The 19,596-nt window shown below is 51.9% G+C and overlaps 1 protein-coding gene and 1 long non-coding RNA gene across 2 annotated transcripts in view; one reads left to right on the top strand and one right to left on the bottom strand.

Moving 5' to 3' along the window:
* Positions 1 to 188: 188 nt before the first annotated feature.
* Positions 189 to 17,310, top strand: LOC149127663 (uncharacterized). Its single transcript, XR_016228636.1, has 2 exons — positions 189 to 1,909; positions 2,025 to 17,310. It is a non-coding gene; the product is annotated as an uncharacterized LOC149127663 (long non-coding RNA).
* The window catches only part of RNF4 (ring finger protein 4), a 33,681-nt gene continuing 31,041 nt past the window's right edge, over positions 16,957 to 19,596 (bottom strand). The window contains exon 8 of the mRNA XM_002722398.6: positions 16,957 to 19,193. Coding sequence (XP_002722444.1) covers positions 19,044 to 19,193 — 150 coding nt within the window. The 3' untranslated portion in view covers positions 16,957 to 19,043. The remainder of the gene's footprint in view (positions 19,194 to 19,596) is intronic.

Here is a 19,596-nt window from a genome sequence, read left to right as displayed (position 1 = left end):
TTTCTGCTGTGGCCCAGGAGTGCAGTGGAGGATGGCCCAAGTCCTTGGGCCCTGCACCCCATGGGAGACCAGGAGAAGCACCTGGCTCCTGGCTTCGGATCAGCGCAGTGCGCCTGCTGCAGAACGCCGGCCGCAGCGGCCATTGGGGGGTGAACCAACGGCAAAGGAAGACCTTTCTCTCTCTCTCTCACTGTCCTCTCTGGCTGTCAAAAAAATTAATTAATTAATTAAAAAAAAAAGAAAGGAATCTTACAGATTTAATCCCACAATTCCAATAACTTTGTAGTAGGATGGGGGGGGGGTGGAAGGGAAATAGAATATGGAAAGAAAACAATTTTCCAGACAGGAAGGACGGAAGAGTCCAGACTGCAAGGAGCTTCCAAAGACAACCAATTGTAGAAAACCAGAGATAACCGGGGTCGGCGCCGTGGCACAGGGGGCGAGCCACTGCCTGCAGTGCTGGCACCCACGGTGGTCGTGCTAGTCCCGGCTGCTCCACTTCCCATGCAGCTCCCAGCTAACACCTGGGAGAACAGCAGAGGACGGAGAACGGCCCAGGACCTTGGGCCCTGCACCCACGTGGCAGACGCTGATGGAGTCCAGGCTCCTCCGGAGAGTGAACCAGTGGATGGAAACTCTTCTCTGTCTCCCCCTCCCTCCCTCTCTCTCTGTAGCTCTGCCATTCAAGTAAATTAATTAAAATCTTTTTTAAAGAAAAACTTGCAGAAGAAAACCAGAGATAAGCAGAACAGCCTGAAGCACTGAGGGAGGAAACGCAGGAATGAGAGGCTCCCATCCATGGAGCTGCGGAGGCGGGCGGTGCACTTCCGGCCCGGGGACTGGGCCAGCAGAGGGTTCCTGGGTCGTCCGGGTGTTCTAGTTCGAGGCTTTGTGTAACCTCCATCCTGCTTTCCAAAACGGCTGCGCTCATGTACAAACGCTCCCACCAACGACATTCAGGGGTCCTCCCCGAGGGTGGGGGACCTTTGTTCTGCCGAGGGACACCGGATATTTGTAGCATCATTCACAGGCCACACAAAAAGATCCACGTGGAACTCAGCCTCCCGTAGACTTACTGAATCCCGAGTCCCGCCCACGCCCGCCTTGGCAGGGCCAGATGACCTCACGGGCCCTTCATGGCCTGCAGGCTGGATGCTCCGACCTGCACCTCCGTCCCGGCACCGTTATCTTTCCCCTGGTTGACAGCAGCTGTCCTAACAGTGGACTTACTGAATCCCGAGTCCCGCCCACGCCCGCCTTGGCAGGGCCAGATGACCTCATGGGCCCTTCACGGCCTGCAGGCTGGATGCTTGACCTGCACCTCCGTCCCAGCACCGTTATCTTTCCCCTGGTTGACAGCAGCTGTCCTAACAGTGGACTTACTGAATCCCGAGTCCCGCCCACGCCCGCCTTGGCAGGGCCAGATGACCTCATGGGCCCTTCACGGCCTGCAGGCTGGATGCTTGACCTGCACCTCCGTCCCGGCACTGCTATCTTTCCCCTGGTTGACAGCAGCTGTCCTAACAGTGGTTTCATTTGACAAAGGTGCTGCGCTTGTTCCCACACCTGATGTACTCACGTCTTCCCTTGAGAAACGTCGGTTCGCTGTCAGTTGGCTTCTTCCCACCGCGCTGGAGTTCCTTCCGTACTTTGGGGAGTATCAGACTCACGGATGGTCTTCCAGAGTTCCTCCCACCCACGGGCAGTCTCCGCCGTGCTGCCCACGGGTGTCCTTCCTGGACAGTCCCACCTGTCTGGTTTTGCTTCTATTGTTTGTGCTTTGGGAGAAAGCACTGCCCAGCCAGTGCTGTGCCGCACTCTGCACGCGTTTCCTTCTGCGAACTTCACTGCTCCGAGTCTTACATGCAAACCTTTGTCCATTTGGATTGGATTTCGTGTGTGGTGAGAGGTAAGGACCAAATTTTATTCTTCTGCATGTGGATATCCATGTTCTCAACAATATTTGTTGACGACACCTGTCCTTCCCCAATTGTGTGCTCTTTGTTGAAAATCCATGATTCTAGTGCCGGCTGCTCCTCTTCTGACCCAGCTCTCTGCTGTGGCCTGGAAAAGCAGTAGAAGATGGCCCAGGTCCTTGGGCCCCTGCACCCACGTGGGAGACCTCTAAGAAGCTCCTGGCTCCTGGCTTGGGATCGGCGCAGCTCTGGCTGTTGCAGCCATCTGGGGACTGAACCAGTGGATGGAAGACCTCTCTCTCTCTGTCTCTACCTCTCTCTGTAACTCTCTGTCTTTCAAATAAATAACATAAATCTTAAAAAAAAAAGAAAAGAAAAGAAAAGAAAGAAGATCCAGGGCTGTGAGCATCGGCTCTGTCTGTTCAAGCGTGTGCCCTCCCGTGCTGTTCTGAGCGCAGAGCTTTACAACATGCTGTCGATGCCTGCAGCTCTACCCGTCGTCTACTCTTTTAGATTTTGTGTGCATGTGCGTATGCTTACAACCAAATCCTGAGGCGAGGGAGCCTGTAAGATGCAAGGGCTACACGAGAGTTTCGCAGGCATGGAGAGCCAAGACACTGTGGGAAAAAAAAAACTACATGAAGGATCTCTGTGAATGAGATTCCAGTGGGAAGAAGGGGCCGTCAAGGAAGGAGGTACCTTTCTCTGAAGGGAGGAGAGAACGTCCACTCTGATTACGGCCTTGTCTAAACAAGGTTGGCGTTGGTGAACTGTCGCTCCCCGTCTTCGTGGAGGAACGACACAGGACCCTGCGCTGTTCTTTTGTCTGCTCGGCCCTCCCCGGGTTTGCTGCTGGTTCTTCCCGGGTTGGCTACCGATCCCTCCACCTCCGTGGAAGGGCGGCTCCCCCTGCCACATTCCCCACTTCCGCGGGGGAGCGGCACACAGCCGGCCGGCTCTCTCGGGGGCTGCTCAGATGTTATCCGGATGTTCCTGGTGCATGTTCTCTCTCTCCTCCTTTATAGTCCTCTTCCACCAATCCCAACTCTGCTACCCACACGCCGAGTACGCTGCTCTCCTCCAATCAGGAGCAGGTCCTGCTGTTTATTGGTTGAACTGGAGGCAGCTGTGTAGAAGCTGTTTCCTCCTCTCCCAGCGCCATATTGTGGGAGAGCAGATGCATAGAATAAGTCTTTTTTTTTTTTTTTTTGACAGGCAGAGTGGACAGTGAGAGAGAGAGACAGAGAGAAAGGTCTTCCTTTGCCGTTGGTTCATCCTCCAATGGCCACCGCGGCCAGCGCGCTACGGCCGGCGCACCATGCTGATCCGATGGCAGGAGCCAGGAGCCAGGTGCTTCTCCTGGTCTCCCATGGGGTGCAGGGCCCAAGCACTTGGGCCGTCCTCCACTGCACTCCCTGGCCACAGCAGAGAGCTGGCCTGGAAGAGGGGCAACCGGGACAGAATCCGGCGCCCCGCCCGGGACTAGAACCCGGTGTGCTGGCGCCACTAGGCGGAGGATTAGCCTAGTGAGCTGCGGCGCCGGCCTAGAATAAGTCTTAATTCGAGTAACAGTCTAGTCTGAGTTGCTCCCCACAATTCCCCCTTTCTTTTTATTTTTGGCGTTGATACGCGCCTGTCTTCGGTGCCCCGCGGCACACACTCTGCTCTGCTTGCTGGAGTTGCCCACAGGTGCTTACAAGCCCTATCAATCAGGCAAACTGAATCTGGGTCCTCTCCTCGCCATGTTGTGAGGAGGTTTTTAGGCGCTGATGCGTGCCTGTGTTCGGTGCCCTGCATCACATGCTCTGCTAGAACTGCCTGCAGGTGCTTACAAGCCCTACCAATCAGGCAAACTGAATCCAAGCCTTCTCATTGCCGTATTGTGGGGAGACTTATTGGTGTTGATAACGTGCCTGTCTTCGGTGACCTGCAGCCGCCCACAGGTGCTTATCGTCTTACTAATCAGGCAGACCGAATCCAAGCTCTCTCATTGCCATGTTGTGGGGAGGCCTTATTTTTCTCTATTTCTCTACCTCCGGGCATTCCTATTTCTCCTATTTTACTTCTATCTGCCAGCATTCCTATTTCTCTCATTTTACTTCTAAACTTCTGTTTCTCTTATCCCCGCGGCTTCCCGGCACCCGCCCCGAGGCTGCTTCTCGGCGCCTCACCCCACGGCAGCTTCCTGGCTCTGCGCGGCTTCCCGGATTCGCGCACTCCGCGGTCTCCGCGCCCTTTGCGCCCGCACCACGGCCTTCGCGCCAGCCCCGTGTTCTATCTACTTGCGCCCCGTGCGCTCTCTCCATTCGTGCCCCGCGCGCTCTCTCTGCGCGCGGCAGCTTCCACGAGTCACACAGCCCCAGCTCACGTTTCCGCCACCGGTATTCAGTCTAAGTTCCCCGGGTTAACCTGGCGAATTCAACCCAGCTCACGTCTCTGCTTCGGTTTGGTTTCCCGTCTTTTGCTCCCCGGGCTAATCTGACGGATTCCAACCTGGCTTACGTCTCCGCCTCTGGTTTTAGCTTTTTGCCTTTTGCTCCCTGGGCTGACTTGACGAATCCCAACATAGCTTACGTCTCCGCCTCAGACTGCCTCCGCGGCTTCATTTTCCCTAACATTTTTCTCTACCCGGTATGTTTCCCTAAGTTTTCTTCCAACGATAGTCCCCTCTCATTTCTCCTGGCTTCTCCCCACAGTCCGTATCCAAGTCTGTTTGTTCTAGCTTTCACTTTCGCTTTTAATCTCCTAGCTTCCCCGCCATAGTCCACATCCGAGTCTGTGTTTCCTCCAGCTTTCACTTTCGCTTTCAATCCTAACTTCTTCCAGCACTTTTTCCGTCCGGCTTTTCCCTAGGCTCTTTGCTAGTCTCTCTCTCCGGTATTTTCCCACTTCTTCCCGTTTCTTCCCTCCTAAGTTTCCTATCCAAGTCACGGCACCATTATGTCGCTCCCCATCTTCGTGGGGGAACGACACAGGACCCTGCGCTGTTCTTTCGTCTGCTCGGCCCTCCCCGGGTTTGCTGCTGGTTCTTCCCGGGTTGGCTACTATCCCTTTCACCTCCGTGGAAGGGCGGTTCCCCCTGCCACTTTCCCCACTTCCGCGGGGGAGCGGCACACCGCAGGCTGGCTCTCTCGGGGGCTGCACAGGTGTTCCTTCAGATAGATGTTCCCCTTAGATGTTCCTGGTGCATGTTCTCTCTCTCCTCCTTTATAGTCCTCTTCCACCAATCCCAACTCTGCTACCCACACGCCGAGTACGCTGCTCTCCTCCAATCAGGAGCAGGTCCTGCTGTTTATTGGTTGAACTGGAGGCAGCTGTGTAGAAGCTGTTTCCTCCTCTCCCAGCGCCATATTGTGGGAGAGCAGATGCATAGAATAAGTCTTAATTCGAGTAACAGTCTAGTCCGAGTTGCTCCCCACAGTGAACTCAAGAGGTTTCCACAGCCTTGGCAGCTCATGACAAGAGCCTCGGGTGATTACTGATGCCATAAATAAGAGAGTCAATTGTTAAATCAACAACGGGAGTCACTGTGCACTTGTTCCCCATGTAGGACCTCTGTCCTTAATGTGTTGTCCTATGAGAATTAACGGTAAAACTAGTACTCAAACAGTACTTTATACTTTGTGTGTCTGTGTGGGTGCAAACTGTTAAATTCTTTACTTAGTAAATACTAAGTTGATCTTCTGTATATACAGATAATTGAAAATGAATCTTGATGAAGAATGGATGGGAAACAGTGTGGGAGATGGGATGGTTTTGGGTGGGAGGGAGGTTATGGGGGGAAAAGCCGCTATAATCCAAAAGTTGTACTTTGGAAATTTATATCTATTAAATAAAAGTTTTTAAAAAAGACATAAGGGCTAATTGGGCTCACAGCTCTTGTGACAGGGTCAGGAGAGCATGGTGCCAGCACCAGGCCAGGCCTGGCCACAGCGAGGGACGGCACGGCAGAGAAACGGAAGGGGGCCCGCAGGGTGCCGCACGGGCCGCCGTGCGTGATGTGCGCCTTATCATTATTGTTTTTTAAGATTGATTTATTTGAAAGGTAGAGTAACAGAGACGACAGCGAGCACGAGAGAGATCTCCCACCCACTGGTTCTCTCCCCAAGGCCTGCAATGGGCAAGGCTGGGGCAGGCCACCGCCAGCTCAGGCCTCACGGGTGGTAGGGGTGGCAGCACTGAGCCACCACCCGCTGCCTGCCGGGCACACATTGTCAGGAAGCTGGAGCCAAGAGCGGGAGCCAGGCATCTGAGAGCGACGCACACATCCCAACCGGCCTCTGAGCGCTGCACCAAACACTTCCCTGATGTCGGGAATCCGACAGGGACAGGGACGCGCTGAACCCAGAGGTCCCTGCGGAAGTCTGCACCTGCATTTCATTTCACAGTGGTTTGTACAAAGAAGGTGTTCACAGAGTTTCCATGTAATGTGTACCCAGTTTCCATGACAAACATGGGACAGTTAGTGCATTTGTCACAGCAGAATCAATATCAACAGTCTCTGCTTCATTCGGGATTTTGCTTAACGTAACACTCTTTTCTTTCTTTCTTAACGTAACACTCTTTTTCAGTTCTGGGTCTTATCCAGCAGGTAGGGACATTTTAACAACATTCTTCGAATCCATGAATGTGGGATAGCTTTCCATTTGTGTCTTCAGTTTCTGTTTCTTTTCTTTCATTTTTTACATATTTGAAAGACACAGTAAGAGAGAGAGAAAAAGAGATCTCATCTTCTGGTCTCTGCTCTCCCCGCCCCAGTGCTGACAACAGCCAGAGCTGGGCGAGGCTGAGGCCAGGAGCTCAGAACCCCAGCCATGTAGCCCGAGCACTTAGCCATCACCTGCTGCCTCCCAGGACTCATTGCAGAAATCTGGGTGAGGAGAGGAATCAGGGAACTCAGACCAGCACTCCAGACCGGGGTGCGGCCGCCCCACGCCGCGGCTCCCCCTGCTGCATCACTTCAGTTCATCAACCTTTGCACTTTTTAGCACATAGATTTTGTACATGTTGGTTACATTTACTCTTAATTATTTTTTAATGCTACTGTAAATGGAATTGTTTTCTTAATTTCTTTTTTGGATAGTTCATTGTTAGTGTATAGAAATGCTATTGAGGGGCCAGTGCTGTGGTGCAGTGGGTTAATGCCCTGACCTGCAGTGCTGGCATCCCATATGGGCACCGGTCCGAGACCTGGTTGCTCCACTTCCAATCCAGCTCCCTGCTATGACCTTGGAGGGCAGTGGGGATGGCCCAGGTTCTCGGGCCCTGCACCCGCATAGGAGATCCAGAGGAAGCTCCTGGCTCCTGGCTTCCGAAAGGTGCAGCTCTGCCCGTTGCAGCCAATTAGGGAGTGAACCATTGGATGGAGGACCTCTCTCTCTCTCTCGGCCTCTCCTCTCTGTGTGTGGCTCTGACTTTCAAATAAATAGATAAATCTTAAAAAAAAAAAAAAAAGAAAAGAAAAGAAAAGAAAGAAGTGCTATTGATAGGGGCCGGCGCTATGGTGTAGTGGATGAGACTGCTACCTGCCGTGCCAGCATCCCACACGGGCACCAGTTCTAGTCCTGGCTGCTCCACTTCTGATCCAGCTCTCTGCTGTGGCCTGGGAAAGCTGTGGAAGATGACCCAAGTGCTTGGGCCCCTGCACCCACGTGGGAGACCCAGAGGAAGCTCCTGGCTCTGGATAGGACCAGCTCTAGCCATTGAGGCCATTTGGGGAGTGAACCATCAGATGCAAGACCTCTCTCTCTTTGCCTTGCAAATCAACCAATCTTAAAAAAAAAATGAAATGCTATTGATTTCTCTATGTTCATTTTGTAACCTGATTTACTGAACTGATGAGTTTTAACGATCTTTCGGTGGAGTCTTAGGGTTTTCTAAACACAAGCTCTTGTCATCAGCAAACATGAGCAACCTCACTTCTAATATTTTGATGTCTGTTTTATTTTTAAATTTTTGTGCCTATTCTTTTTCTTGCCTAACTGGTCTGGCTAGGACCTGCAGCAGTGCTGAACGGCAGTGGCAACACTGGCCACTCCCACCTGGTTTCTGATCGTAGAGGAAACCTCACCTCTTCAACTTGAGAGCGTCAGCTGAGCGCCGTCGACGCCGCCTCTGTGTGGAGGCAATTCTCCACATCTTGCTCGTTGCAGGGTTTTCCCCGTTGCCTCCCAGGGTCCAAGCAGAAAGCTGGGATCTGGAGCAGGGCTCGGATGCAAACCCAGGATTCGGACGTGGAGTGCAGGAGTCCGCCGGGAAAACAGCCCTGCAGGCTTCTCCTCCTGCAGCACCCTCGTCCGACTTCAGTTGTCAAGCGACGCTGGCCCCGTAAGCTGGGGGGAAGCACACCTTCCTCAGTGTTTTCTGGTGGAACTTGGGAACTGGCGCTGGTTCCTGACACGCTTGTGTCATCAGTTCCCGGGCTTTCTCTGATGGGCTGTGAGCACGTTTCTCACAAAAAGCCTGAGCAAAGAAACGTCCCTCCTTCACTGGTAACTGCAAGGTGACCTCAAAGATACCCAGCCTTGGGGCGGGCACTGTGGCCAAGTGGGTTCAGCCACTACTTGTGACGCCAGCAGTCAAGTCAAGACGTGCCTGGGCCTGAGTGCTGCCTCCACTCCCGATCCGGCATCCGCACAGGTGCACCCTGGGAAGCAGCCTGGGCCTGAGTGCTGCCTCCACTCCCAATCCGGCATCCGCACAGGTGCACCCTGGGAAGCCTGGGCCTGAGTGCTGCCTCCACTCCCGATCCGGCATCCGCACAGGTGCACCCTGGGAAGCCTGGGCCTGAGTGCTGCCTCCACTCCCGATCCGGCATCCGCACAGGTGCACCCTGGGAAGCAGCCTGGGCCTGAGTGCTGCCTCCACTCCCGATCCGGCATCCGCACAGGTGCACCCTGGGAAGCAGCCTGGGCCTGAGTGCTGCCTCCACTCCCGATCCGGCATCCGCACAGGTGCACCCTGGGAAGCAGCCTGGGCCTGAGTGCTGCCTCCACTCCCGATCTGGCGTCCGCACAGGTGCACCCTGGGAAGCGGCAGCAGAAGACGGCTCACGTACCTGGGGGACCAGATGGAGCTCATGGGTTTTTCTTTAAGATTCATTTTATTTAATTTAAAGACAGAGTTACAGAGAGTAGACATGGCGGGAGGGTGGGGGGGGAGACAGAGAGAGTCTTCATCCGCTGGTTTACTACCCAGATGGCTGCTACTGCCAGAACTGCGCCGGTCCAAAGCCAGGAGCCAGGAGCTTCTTCCGGGTCTCCCACGTGGGCGCAGGGGCCCAAGGACTTGGGCCATCTTCTACTGCTTTCCAGGCCACAGCAGAGAGCTGGATCGGAAGAGGAGTGGCTGGGACTTAAGCCAGCACCCATGTGGAATGCCGGCACTGCAGGCCAGGGCTTTAACCTGCTGCACCACAGCACCAGCCCAAGTTCATGGCTCCTGGCTTCAGCCTGGCCCAGCCTTGGCTGTTGCAGCCATTTGGGGAGTGAAACAGTGGATGGAAGACCTCTCTCTCTCTGTCACTCTGCCTTTCAAATAAATAAATAACTTCAATAGAAAAATAGTAGCAGTATGGAGAATATATACAAAAGAAACACTAATAATGTAAACCAGGGAGCGTAAAGCAGGAATCCATGTAACAGAGTCGTGCTCCAGAGACAAGGCTGGCTTCCGGTGTCCTGGGAGACGGTGAGGCAGGAAGCCGAGGACACGGCATTAAGTGCGCTCCCTCCACTTCAACCCCAGCTTCCCAGTCACAGCGACCAGGCGCAAGTGCCCGGGCCCTGCCACTCCCACGGGACACACAGATGGTGCTCCAGGCTGGCCCCGCCGCAGCCCCGGCTGCTGCAGGCATTTGGGAGTGAACCAGCAGATGGGAGATCTCGGTGTGTCTCCCTCCCTTTCACATGAAAACATTGTAAGTACACTTACATCACTGAACCCCACGGCGGTACCCAGCCCTTAAAGGGTGTCTGGACAAAACTGTCTTACAGGCTCACCTGAGGTTTCTGTCTTCTGCAAAGTCAGGGGCTCACTTGTTATTGACAAGTCCCAGGCTGTTGAAATCTCAGCCCGAAGCTCTTTTTTATTTTTTTTTATTTATTTATTTTTTTTGAGGCCTCCCAACCAGCAGCCTAACCACCAGGCCAAATAGCTGCCCCCCCCCTTTTTCTGAAGGTTTTAAAAATACTTTAATATGTTTATTTACTTGAAAGGCAGAGCAAGAGCCAGACGGAAAGAGACACACAGAGAGAATCCATCTTCCACCACTGGTTCACTCCCCAGATGGCTCAGGCCAAAGCCAGGAGCCAGGAACCACACCCAGGTCTCCCAGGTGGGTGGCAGGGGCCAAAGCACTTGGGGCCATCTTCTGCTGCTTTCCCAGGCACGTGAACAGGGAGCTGGAGTAGAAGTGGAATGGCCAGGCCTCCAACCAGTGCTATATGGGATGCTGGCATTGCAGCCTCTGGCTTAACCCGCTGGGCCACACGCTGGCTGGTGACGCTATCACAATGACGTTCTAATAACTTAAGTGTCATGGAGGAGCACACGTTCTGCAGCCTTGTTGGGACTTCCCCTAGCTGGTTCCAAGCTTGCAGCATTGCAGAACCTGCAGTGGCCGCTAGCAGGAAAGGCTGGGCTGTCGTGCACAGGAGGCCAGAAGTGGATGTCATGCAGGCACCGTGAGTCACAAGACTCACCTGGAGCCATCAATCCGTGAGCAGTGTGGCGGGCCAAGAGCTGTCACCAGCCAGCAGGTGCTGCCTCGCAGGTCAGCCAGGAGCTGTCCAGCGCAGCCCTGCTGGAGCTGAGACCCCAGCTGCTGCCACTTCTTCCACAACAGCTGGATCCTGGTTGAGCCATCGTGGCTGTCCCAGGGCCTGCCTTGGTGGCAATCTGGGATTGACTGGAAGGCAGAGCTGGGAAGAGGCCCAGGCTCCCTGCTACGGGCTGCAGGTATCGTAACCGCTATAGCAAATGCCTGCCCCTTACATTTTAGTCAGCTCACCATTTCTCCAAGAAACAAACACCCTGTCAATTTCCAGATTCTGTGGAATGTTTAATCTGGCGCTTTCCTGTTCATGGGCTTCTCATCCTTACACAACTCGGCTGATTCTGAGGTTCACTATCCTGCTGCAGGACTCAGCGTGACAAGACCACAGCCCCAGCTCACTCTCTCAGTAGCCGGCACCACAGGTGGACGTCAGGACAGCCCGCCAGGCGTGGCTGCAGCCTGCAATGCCCCTACCCACTGCCTAGGTTAACACTAACTCCTACGGAGCCCACGCTTCTCCACATCACCCAATCGACTGGATGCCACGTAGTCCTGGCTTCGTCCTTTTGAGTCTACAGAACTTCTGCCCTTGGTACTCGGTTGTGATGCAGTTTCTCTCCCTTTATTTATTTAGCTTTGCACTTAAGAAACTGTGGTAGAACATGAACACAAACCACTATTTCAATGATCTTAAATCCATAATTCAGCAGCATCAATGGTCCATCAAAATGTTGCCCGATTAGCACTTCCAGTCATTTCAATACTTTCTCAGCATCCCAAACAGAACTGCCCCTCAGTGAACAGCACTTCCTCCCACCCCTTCCCCAGCAATCTGTCTTTATAATTTGCCTACTCTAGGAACCCACCAATCTGCTGATGGACATTGGGCGAGTCCCACCTGGCTGTGGTGAATGCTATGAACACTGATCTACACATATATTTGTTTAAACTGGGAGTGAAATTGCTGGACCATATAGTAATTATTACTTCTTAGGTTTCATTTACTTAAAGAGATCTCCCACCTGCTGGTTCACTTCCCCAAAACCCGCAACAGCTGGAGCTGGGCCAGGACGAAGCCAAGGAGCTCAGCACTGTCCAGTCTCTCACAGGGTGACTGGGACCCAACTAGTTAAGCCTTCTGTCTCCAGGGTGCACATTAGCAAACAGCTGGGATGGAATGAGGACTTGAACCCCAGGCAGCCTGCTGTGGGATGTGGCTGTTACAGCTAGACTACTGCACCAACGTCCACCCCTAGCACCCCCAGCCCCCTTTTGAAATCTGAAAGGCAGAATGATGAGGTGGGTGCGGGAAGAATCTTCCATCCACTGGTTCACATCCCCAATGTCTGTAACAGCCAGGCCTGTGCCAGGCTGAAACCAGGAGCCAGGAGCTCCATCCCGATCTCCCATGTAGGTGGCAGGGACCCAAGTCCTTGGGCCATCGTCTGCTGCCTTCCAAGGTGCATTAGTAGGAAACTGAGAACCAGCACCCTGATATGGGGAGTAGGCGTCCCCAGCAATTCTGTATTCAATTTTCCAAACTGCATCCCAAAGTGGATGCACCAGGTCCAATTTCTGTCCATCCTTGCCAACACTTGCTAGTCTGGGTTCTTTGTGAAAGCCTTTGTCTAACGGGTGTGAAGTGGCATTTCACCGCTTATTGTCCAATCGTGACTTCTTGGAGGAATGAACTTTTTGCCCACTTTAAAATTTGGGCCTAACAAGCCAGGAGTGAGGAACGCCATCTGGGCCTCCCACACAGCCCAAAGCACTTGGGCTACCTTCCACCGCCTTCCCAGGTACATTAGCAGGGAGCTGGGGCTCACATGGGAAGCTGGTGGCAACCTAATCTGCTGAGCCACAGCTCCGGCCCCTGAAACGCGTCTCTCCGGGGCACACCAGCAGGAAGCTGGAACTCAGGCACCCGGGCTGGGGCACTGAATCCAACGCACTGCAACAGCAGTCCCTGCGGCTTTGTTTAACCTCACTTCCTAGCAGATCCGTTCTGCTTCTTCACTTCCAAACTGCACTGTTTTCATACCTAGTTACTTGCACTAGAACTTCCACTACAGTACTGAGTACAAGTCGCAAAAAAAGCTCCCCTCCCCTGGGAGAACGGCTGTCTTCCACTGCCAAGTGCGACAGCCTTCACACCAAGAGCCCTTCTGTGCCTGGCTTATCCAGGGTTCATGTCATGTAAAGACGCTGTGATCAGCACCAGTGCTCTTCATAAAGTCTCGAGTTCAGTGCTGTTTTACAGGTCCGATGCTGGTTCTGGCCTGTCTCTTCGGCTCCAATCCCATTTGTTCAAGGTCTTGTCAGATCTCTCTCCTTGAGTCATTTGGTTTTTCTCCTAATTATTCAGCCATTTGATCTGGGACATTCAATTTGTTGATACGCAGGTGTTAACAGTGCCCCTCCCCCATTTCCGTAGTCAGCAATGTCTAATCTGGCTGATTTTCTCCGAGACTCCACTTGCGGCACCACTGACTTTCCCCACTGTGTTCCTGCCCTCTGCTGGCTTTGTCTCCACTTGTCTTTATTATTGTTCTTCTCCCGCTACAGTCCAGTCTGCTCTTTAGTTCTCAAGGAATACGAGATACCACACCTGAGTGCTTTCATGCAGACACTGACAACTGCAAAGACCTCCTTGAGCAATGCTTTCAACATATCCTGTAGAATATTTTAAAAATGTATTTATTTATATGAAAGGCAGGATTACTGAGAGAGTAGAGCCAGAGAATCTTCCATCCGGTGGGCACTCCCCAGATGGCCACATGGCCGGAGCTACACCAATCCAAAGCCAGGAGCCAGGAGCTTCCTCCAGGTCTCCCACGTGGGTGCAGGGGCCCAAGCACTTGGACCATCTTGTACTACTTTCCCAGGCCATAGCAGAGAGCTGGGTCAGAAGTGGAGCAGCCAGGACTCGAACCAGCACCCATATGGGATGCCGGCACTGCAGGTGACAGCTTTACCCGCTCTGCCACGAAGCCGGTCTCTGTGTTTTCATTTTCATTCTTCTCAAGGTATTTTTGAACTTTCCTTGTGATCCCTTCTTTGATCTACTGGTTGTTAGTGTTCTGTTCAGCCTGCATGATTCTTACGTTTTCCAGGGTGTCCATATCAATTTCAAACCTTTTAAGTATGGACCCAACAGATAAGCAGCAAAGCTACACCAAGAATCAGAAGGGCCAGTCAGTGTTGTGGTACAGTGGGTTAAGTCACTGCTTGTAACACTGGCATACCATACTGTAGCTTTTTTTTTTTTTTTGACAGGCAGATTTAGACAGAGAGAGAGACAGAGAGAAAGATCTTCCTTCTGTTGGTTCACTCCCCAAATGGCCGCTACCAGGTATTTCCTCCTGGTCTCCCATGTGGGTGCAGGGCCCAAGCACTTGTGCCACGGCAGAGAGCTGGACTGGAAGAGGAGCAACCGGGACAGAACCGGCACCCCAACGGGACTAGAACCCGGGGTACCGGCGCCGCAGGCGGATGATTAGCCAAGTGAGCCGCGGCGCCGGCCTGAAGCACCACTTTTAAGTCTTGGTTGGTCTGCTTCTAATCCAGCTTCCTGCCAACAACCTGGGAAGGTAGAAGACCCAGCCTGGGCCCCTTCGACGCACGTGGAAGACCAACACAGAGTTCCGGGCTCCTGGCTTCAGCCTGGCCACTGATGACATTTGAAGTGAACCAGCAAATGAAGATCTTCATCTCTTCCCTGCCTTTTAAACAAATCAACCTTTAAAAAAGCCATACAGACTGCTCATTTTTGACCCAATAATTTAAATGACAAAAATTACGGATAAATGGAAGCATTCATTTGTCTAATGAAGTATCACAGAACAAGGAAAATGAACTAACCACACAACATGAAAGAATCTCACATACACTGAACAACGGAAGTCGACTCGCTCATACAATACATATTAAACGGTTCCATTTATGTAAAGCTATGGCCTGGCCTAGCCCTGACTATTGTGGACATTTGGGGGAATGAACCAGAATAAACTCTCACTCTGTCTTTCAAATAAATAAATCTTATAAAAGCAGTCAAGTGTAATTTTCATAAATCAGAGTAATAGTTACTCGGCGGGAGACGGGGGGTGGGGTGCTGACGCAGTGGAGGAGAGAGGGAGTTCCTTAGGTGTCACAGCTGTTTTTTCCTAGGCACTGGCTTTGTGGTAATTCATTGAGTGCTACTTTGGAGAAAACCCCAAATGGTGTTCCTTTTTGTGTGCCACACTTCACCACACAAAAGCTGAACACACACAGAGGCGGCGGCATCCACCTCAGGAAAGCAGGCCCGCACTCCATCAGGAGGAACCCAGCTTTTTAGAACTTTCAGATGGGAGCACAGGAAAAAAATTCACAAAATACAAAAAAAAAATATCACAGAGACAGCAGGGGGAAAAAAAGACTTTAGAATCAGGCCCACCAAGAGTTTGGATACTAAAATTAACCACGCAGAACATAAAACCAGCAAGTCTGACAATACTGACATTTTCTCTCTCTAAAAAAGGAAGGTATAAACTGGCATTAATGATGAAAAGCTGCTGCGGAGATGCATGTCTATGAGGATATTACGAATTGTGTAGCAAAAGTCTGTAAAGAGAGGAAATACAAATTCAAGGGGAAAACTGTAATTTAATCAAAATTATCCTGAAGTTATGGAAGGTTCTCAAACATTAAGAAAAATTCCTATCAGTAGAACTTAAAACTTTTCCTTAGTGAAAACAGGTTAAGAAAATTTTATTGCTGAATTCTACTGAAGAATTCAATGTACAGTAAGAGAACTTTGTCTTAATTTAAAAGTTGAGGAAGATGGAATAAGAAAATTATACAACTTATGAGCATGGATTTTAATAAAATCAACCTTAAACCAAATAAGAGCAAGACAAATTAAGCAATGTTTAGAAAGATAAAATAAGAAAACAGCGAATTTATCCACAAAATGTAAGAATGGCATATGCTGGAATGCAAATACAAGCTGAGTATGCGTTATTCAGAGTATCTGGGACCAGTGTGTTTGGTATCCTGTTCCCCCAACCCCGATCCTGAACTATGTACACGTGTGTGAGATATCTTGGGGACAGGACCCATTCTACACATGAAATCACTCAGGTGGGAGAACACTCGCAGCCTGAAGGTAACTTCACACAATACTTCCAGTGCGCCTGTGCTCTGGGACAGACCGCCTTAAGTCAGGCATGAAGTCTTCCACTTGTGCGGTCACACTGATACTCAGGCAGTTATGGGCTTCAGATCAGGATGCTCATCCTACAATGAAACACTCACTAACTGCTGAAAGGGTAACATTTTTGTGTCTCAATAGAAGAAAAAGAACCAGTTAAGATCTATTACTGGTGACTTAAAAATAAAACTCAGAATTTCACCTAATGGTAGAAAAATGAACTTCCCTTACCCAAGAGTTATCCAGAACCTGGAACAAATCTGTTGCTCACGGCGCCCACCACCTGCTTATTCAAGCGCTGGAGCACTAAGCCATTTACCTGCAGACGATGTGGATGGAATAAAGGACGCACTCAAAACAACAGAGACGCTGCAAACCGAACGTGGGAAAATACACTGTTCCTGCACCGTTACAATGAAGGTGCCATCTGAACGTTCCACAAATAACCCAGCAATCCCCCTCCACAGCCAGCCCTGGCGGCTCCATTCTGTTGAGCTTTGGGCCCACTCAGTCGGTGCCAGACCTAACGACAGACACTGGGCCTGTCCCCACAGCTCCGGGGCTTCAGCTGAGGTCTTCCTCAACTGTCTCTTGGTTTTAGGACCAGGGTAAGGAGACCCATCAGGCCCTGGATAGCTACCCAGAGGCATCTGGTGCATATGGCTTCTTTGGCACTGCTCACTCATGGCAGGGACTCCTGGGGCCCTGGCTCTGTCCCAGAGGACAGGATGTGTCTGGGTGGTGAGGGTAGTGTGGGCTAAACACACTCAAGGTTCCACGCTGCTCAGAGCAGCTTCCTGACACCTGTGACTGGCCATGGTGAGAAGGCGGGCCCCCTGGCCAGCCGCATCTCCCAGAACAGACTCTGAACTCTCAGGTCTCAGGGACTTGCAGTTCTGCTCCAGGAGTGGCCTCCCACACGCCGGCTTCTGCATATGCAGCTTTCCAGTACACACACCGATGCAAATACACTCAATATAGGGCAGATGGAAAACACACTTTGGCAAAAAAAGGAGTGGCAGCACGGTGGTGGTGCCAACTGCAAAGAGCAAATAAATGCATGAAAAAGATACTTGGTTCAAATTAATGGTTTTATTTCCACCTTTAACACTAGCAGAGGAGTCCAAGACAAACTGATGTTCGTGGATACAGTTTAAACGCAACAAAGAGCGAGCTGAACTATGTACACTGAAGATGAGAAAAGGGTTTTCTCACACCAGCCTTTTCCTGGTTTGCAGTTTCGGAAGAAACGAAACACATTTTCCCCCAACTGAATTTAGGAAGAAGTAACACAACTTTTATGACCAACCACTTAAGTTGTAAGGATAAAACTTAAATTCTGAAATGGGTGTTACTGTATCAATTCGTCAGCTGGCTGTATGGTTACCTTGACTCCTAGTGTATCATTCCAACACAACAAAGGAGCATGTCCATGAAGCCCAGAGGGAACTTAATGGCAGCGGCACCCAACCAGAGTGCCCACGAGCTACGTGTCAAAATAACGGGTGCTGTGATCCCGTGCTCTTTGACTCCAAGTAGAAAATTATTACTTTCATTCACACTAACTGCCAAGTGAGCCAAAAAGTTAAAAAGTCAGAAGGAAGAATAAAACTATTTTCTTCACACACAGGAGGGACACTCCATCAGCCCCATAAAGTGAGTTCTGTGCTGAGTCCCTGTTCCTTCAGAGCGGCGATCTGAAGGCCAGTTATTGCTAGCAACGCCAGAACGGCCCCTCTCTCATGAAGACGTTTCACACGAAAAGGCTGCGGGTCTGGCTTGAAGCCCTCTGAGGAAGGGGAGGTATGCAGGTGGAGGCGGGCTGGCACTGCCAGGCCTCTCCCCTACCACTACCCCCACGCCCTGTGCTGTCGGCCTGCTCGGGCCACACTGCTGCCCTCTGAGAGAACCTGAGGTCCCCACGTGCCTGTGCACTGGAGCAGAGGTTGTTACCTGGGTGCCCTGGGATGGCTAAGTCGCCGTGGTTTGCCACCCAAAGCCTGTGTAGCAGTCAAAAGCCCAAGGACCAAAGCCCGCTTGGCCAGAAGAGCAGCTTCTGATATAAACACCAGCTGGTGGGGGCTGATGGGCAAGCCAAGCCAGTGCCAAGTCAGGTGGGCCACGTTCCTTGAAACAGGGAGTGACAGTGCCTTGGACAGAAGTATGGAAGTGAGCGGCTGGCTGATCAAGGCCACAACACTGCCACCACCTCCCAGGGGCTACTGAACTTGGGCAGACACAGGCAGCTGGCAGCAAGGACTGGAGGACACGTGGTGGCAAACACAGGACAGATTTTACCAGAAGAGAGGGCACCCAAACATGTGCCTGCCCTATTTACCTCCCAGTCCTGTGCCAGGTGACAAACTTTGGAGCATGGGTAAGGTTCCTGAGAACAGTTGGTGAGCAGAGATAAGGTGGATGGGCACTGCTCCTCAGGAGACATCAGGCCTCTGGGGAGGACACTAACAGTGCTACATCTCCTGGGCTGCTGACAAGTAGGTAAAGAACGGGCTTTATTGCACTTTTTCGTTCTTAGGAAACAGGGGGTTTGCCCTGCAGAGGTTCTCCTGATTTGCAGAAAACACTGCACATCTGAATAAGGTGCAGGCAGAATCACAGGGTGATCTCCGACTCTCAAGCAAAGAAAGAAGTCCAGGGGTTGGTCTTCCATGCCTCAGAGACCGCTCTTGCACCTGGGATCCTCGGGCTGGGTGGACTGTGTCTGGCTTGTCACCATGTGGCAGGTAGGCTGGTCCACCTACAGGCAGATGCCAGAAAGAAATGCAGTGTGCCCCAGCTCTTGGGCACACTACCCAAACAGGGAAATTTTCTTGGCAAATGTGGAGGTCCCAGAAACAGGCTATAGCCACAACTCTCAATTCCAATAGGTCTGACTCCCTTCCTCCGACTCTGGAACCAGACTACCCCAGAGAAGAGACATAGAGCGTGGCCAAGAAGGGCCCCTGGGCCCAGTTCCAGAGCGTCAAACTGGAGAAAACAGGATCTAGGCGGGGTCTGGAAACGAAAGAGCAGTTTACATATCACATGTTGGCTCTCAAGCAGTCCTCCCCAGCTCAGGAAGTTGGAGGCAGACACCACGCGGAGAACCAGCTAGGCTCTCTCTCTGTCCATTCGTCTCTCCTGAGCAGCTCTGAGCACTTCATATATAAATGGGGTGGTACCGTTTGTGGTTGATCTTTTTCCTACAAGTTGGGCAAGTGTTAGCATTCTTAAGGGAATCACGGAGGCACTGGCTACAGAAGACATGGCCACATTCTGTAGAAACAATGAGACGTCCATTCTGCACAATCTAGAAGACATTAAAAGGAAGAGCCTTTAAATTTTCCCTTGCCCCAGAGCAACTGTGGTAGCCAGAGAATCCTACTCCTGCCCTGCCCGGTGCAGGTGACCAGTGGGAGAGAAGGTTCAGGGCTGCAGCAGCAACAGCCGAGACCGTCTGGAGAGCTAGTGGTGCCGACTCTGGTCCCAGACAAGTAAGTGTGAGTGGTCTCTGCGGAGCGGAAAGCTGGACACAGGAGCCTTGGTGTCCAGCAGTGGCGGCCCAAGAGGGTTCTCAGGCACTCCAGGAAATGAGTGGTTTCTTGTTAGGGCCAGGAGAGGACACACAAGGCACATGATATCCAGGAGGTTAAACTAAGGGGCTCAGGGTTCAAATGGATGCTAGCATACTTTCCGTTCAGAGACGTACAAGT

Source organism: Oryctolagus cuniculus, chromosome 2, assembly GCF_051225735.1.
Source record: "Oryctolagus cuniculus isolate XC-2025 breed Fujian yellow rabbit chromosome 2, ASM5122573v1, whole genome shotgun sequence".
Taxonomy (NCBI): Eukaryota; Metazoa; Chordata; class Mammalia; order Lagomorpha; family Leporidae; genus Oryctolagus; species Oryctolagus cuniculus.
The sequence above is the reverse complement of the archived record's forward strand: the minus strand, read 5'-3'. Positions and strand labels throughout refer to the sequence as shown.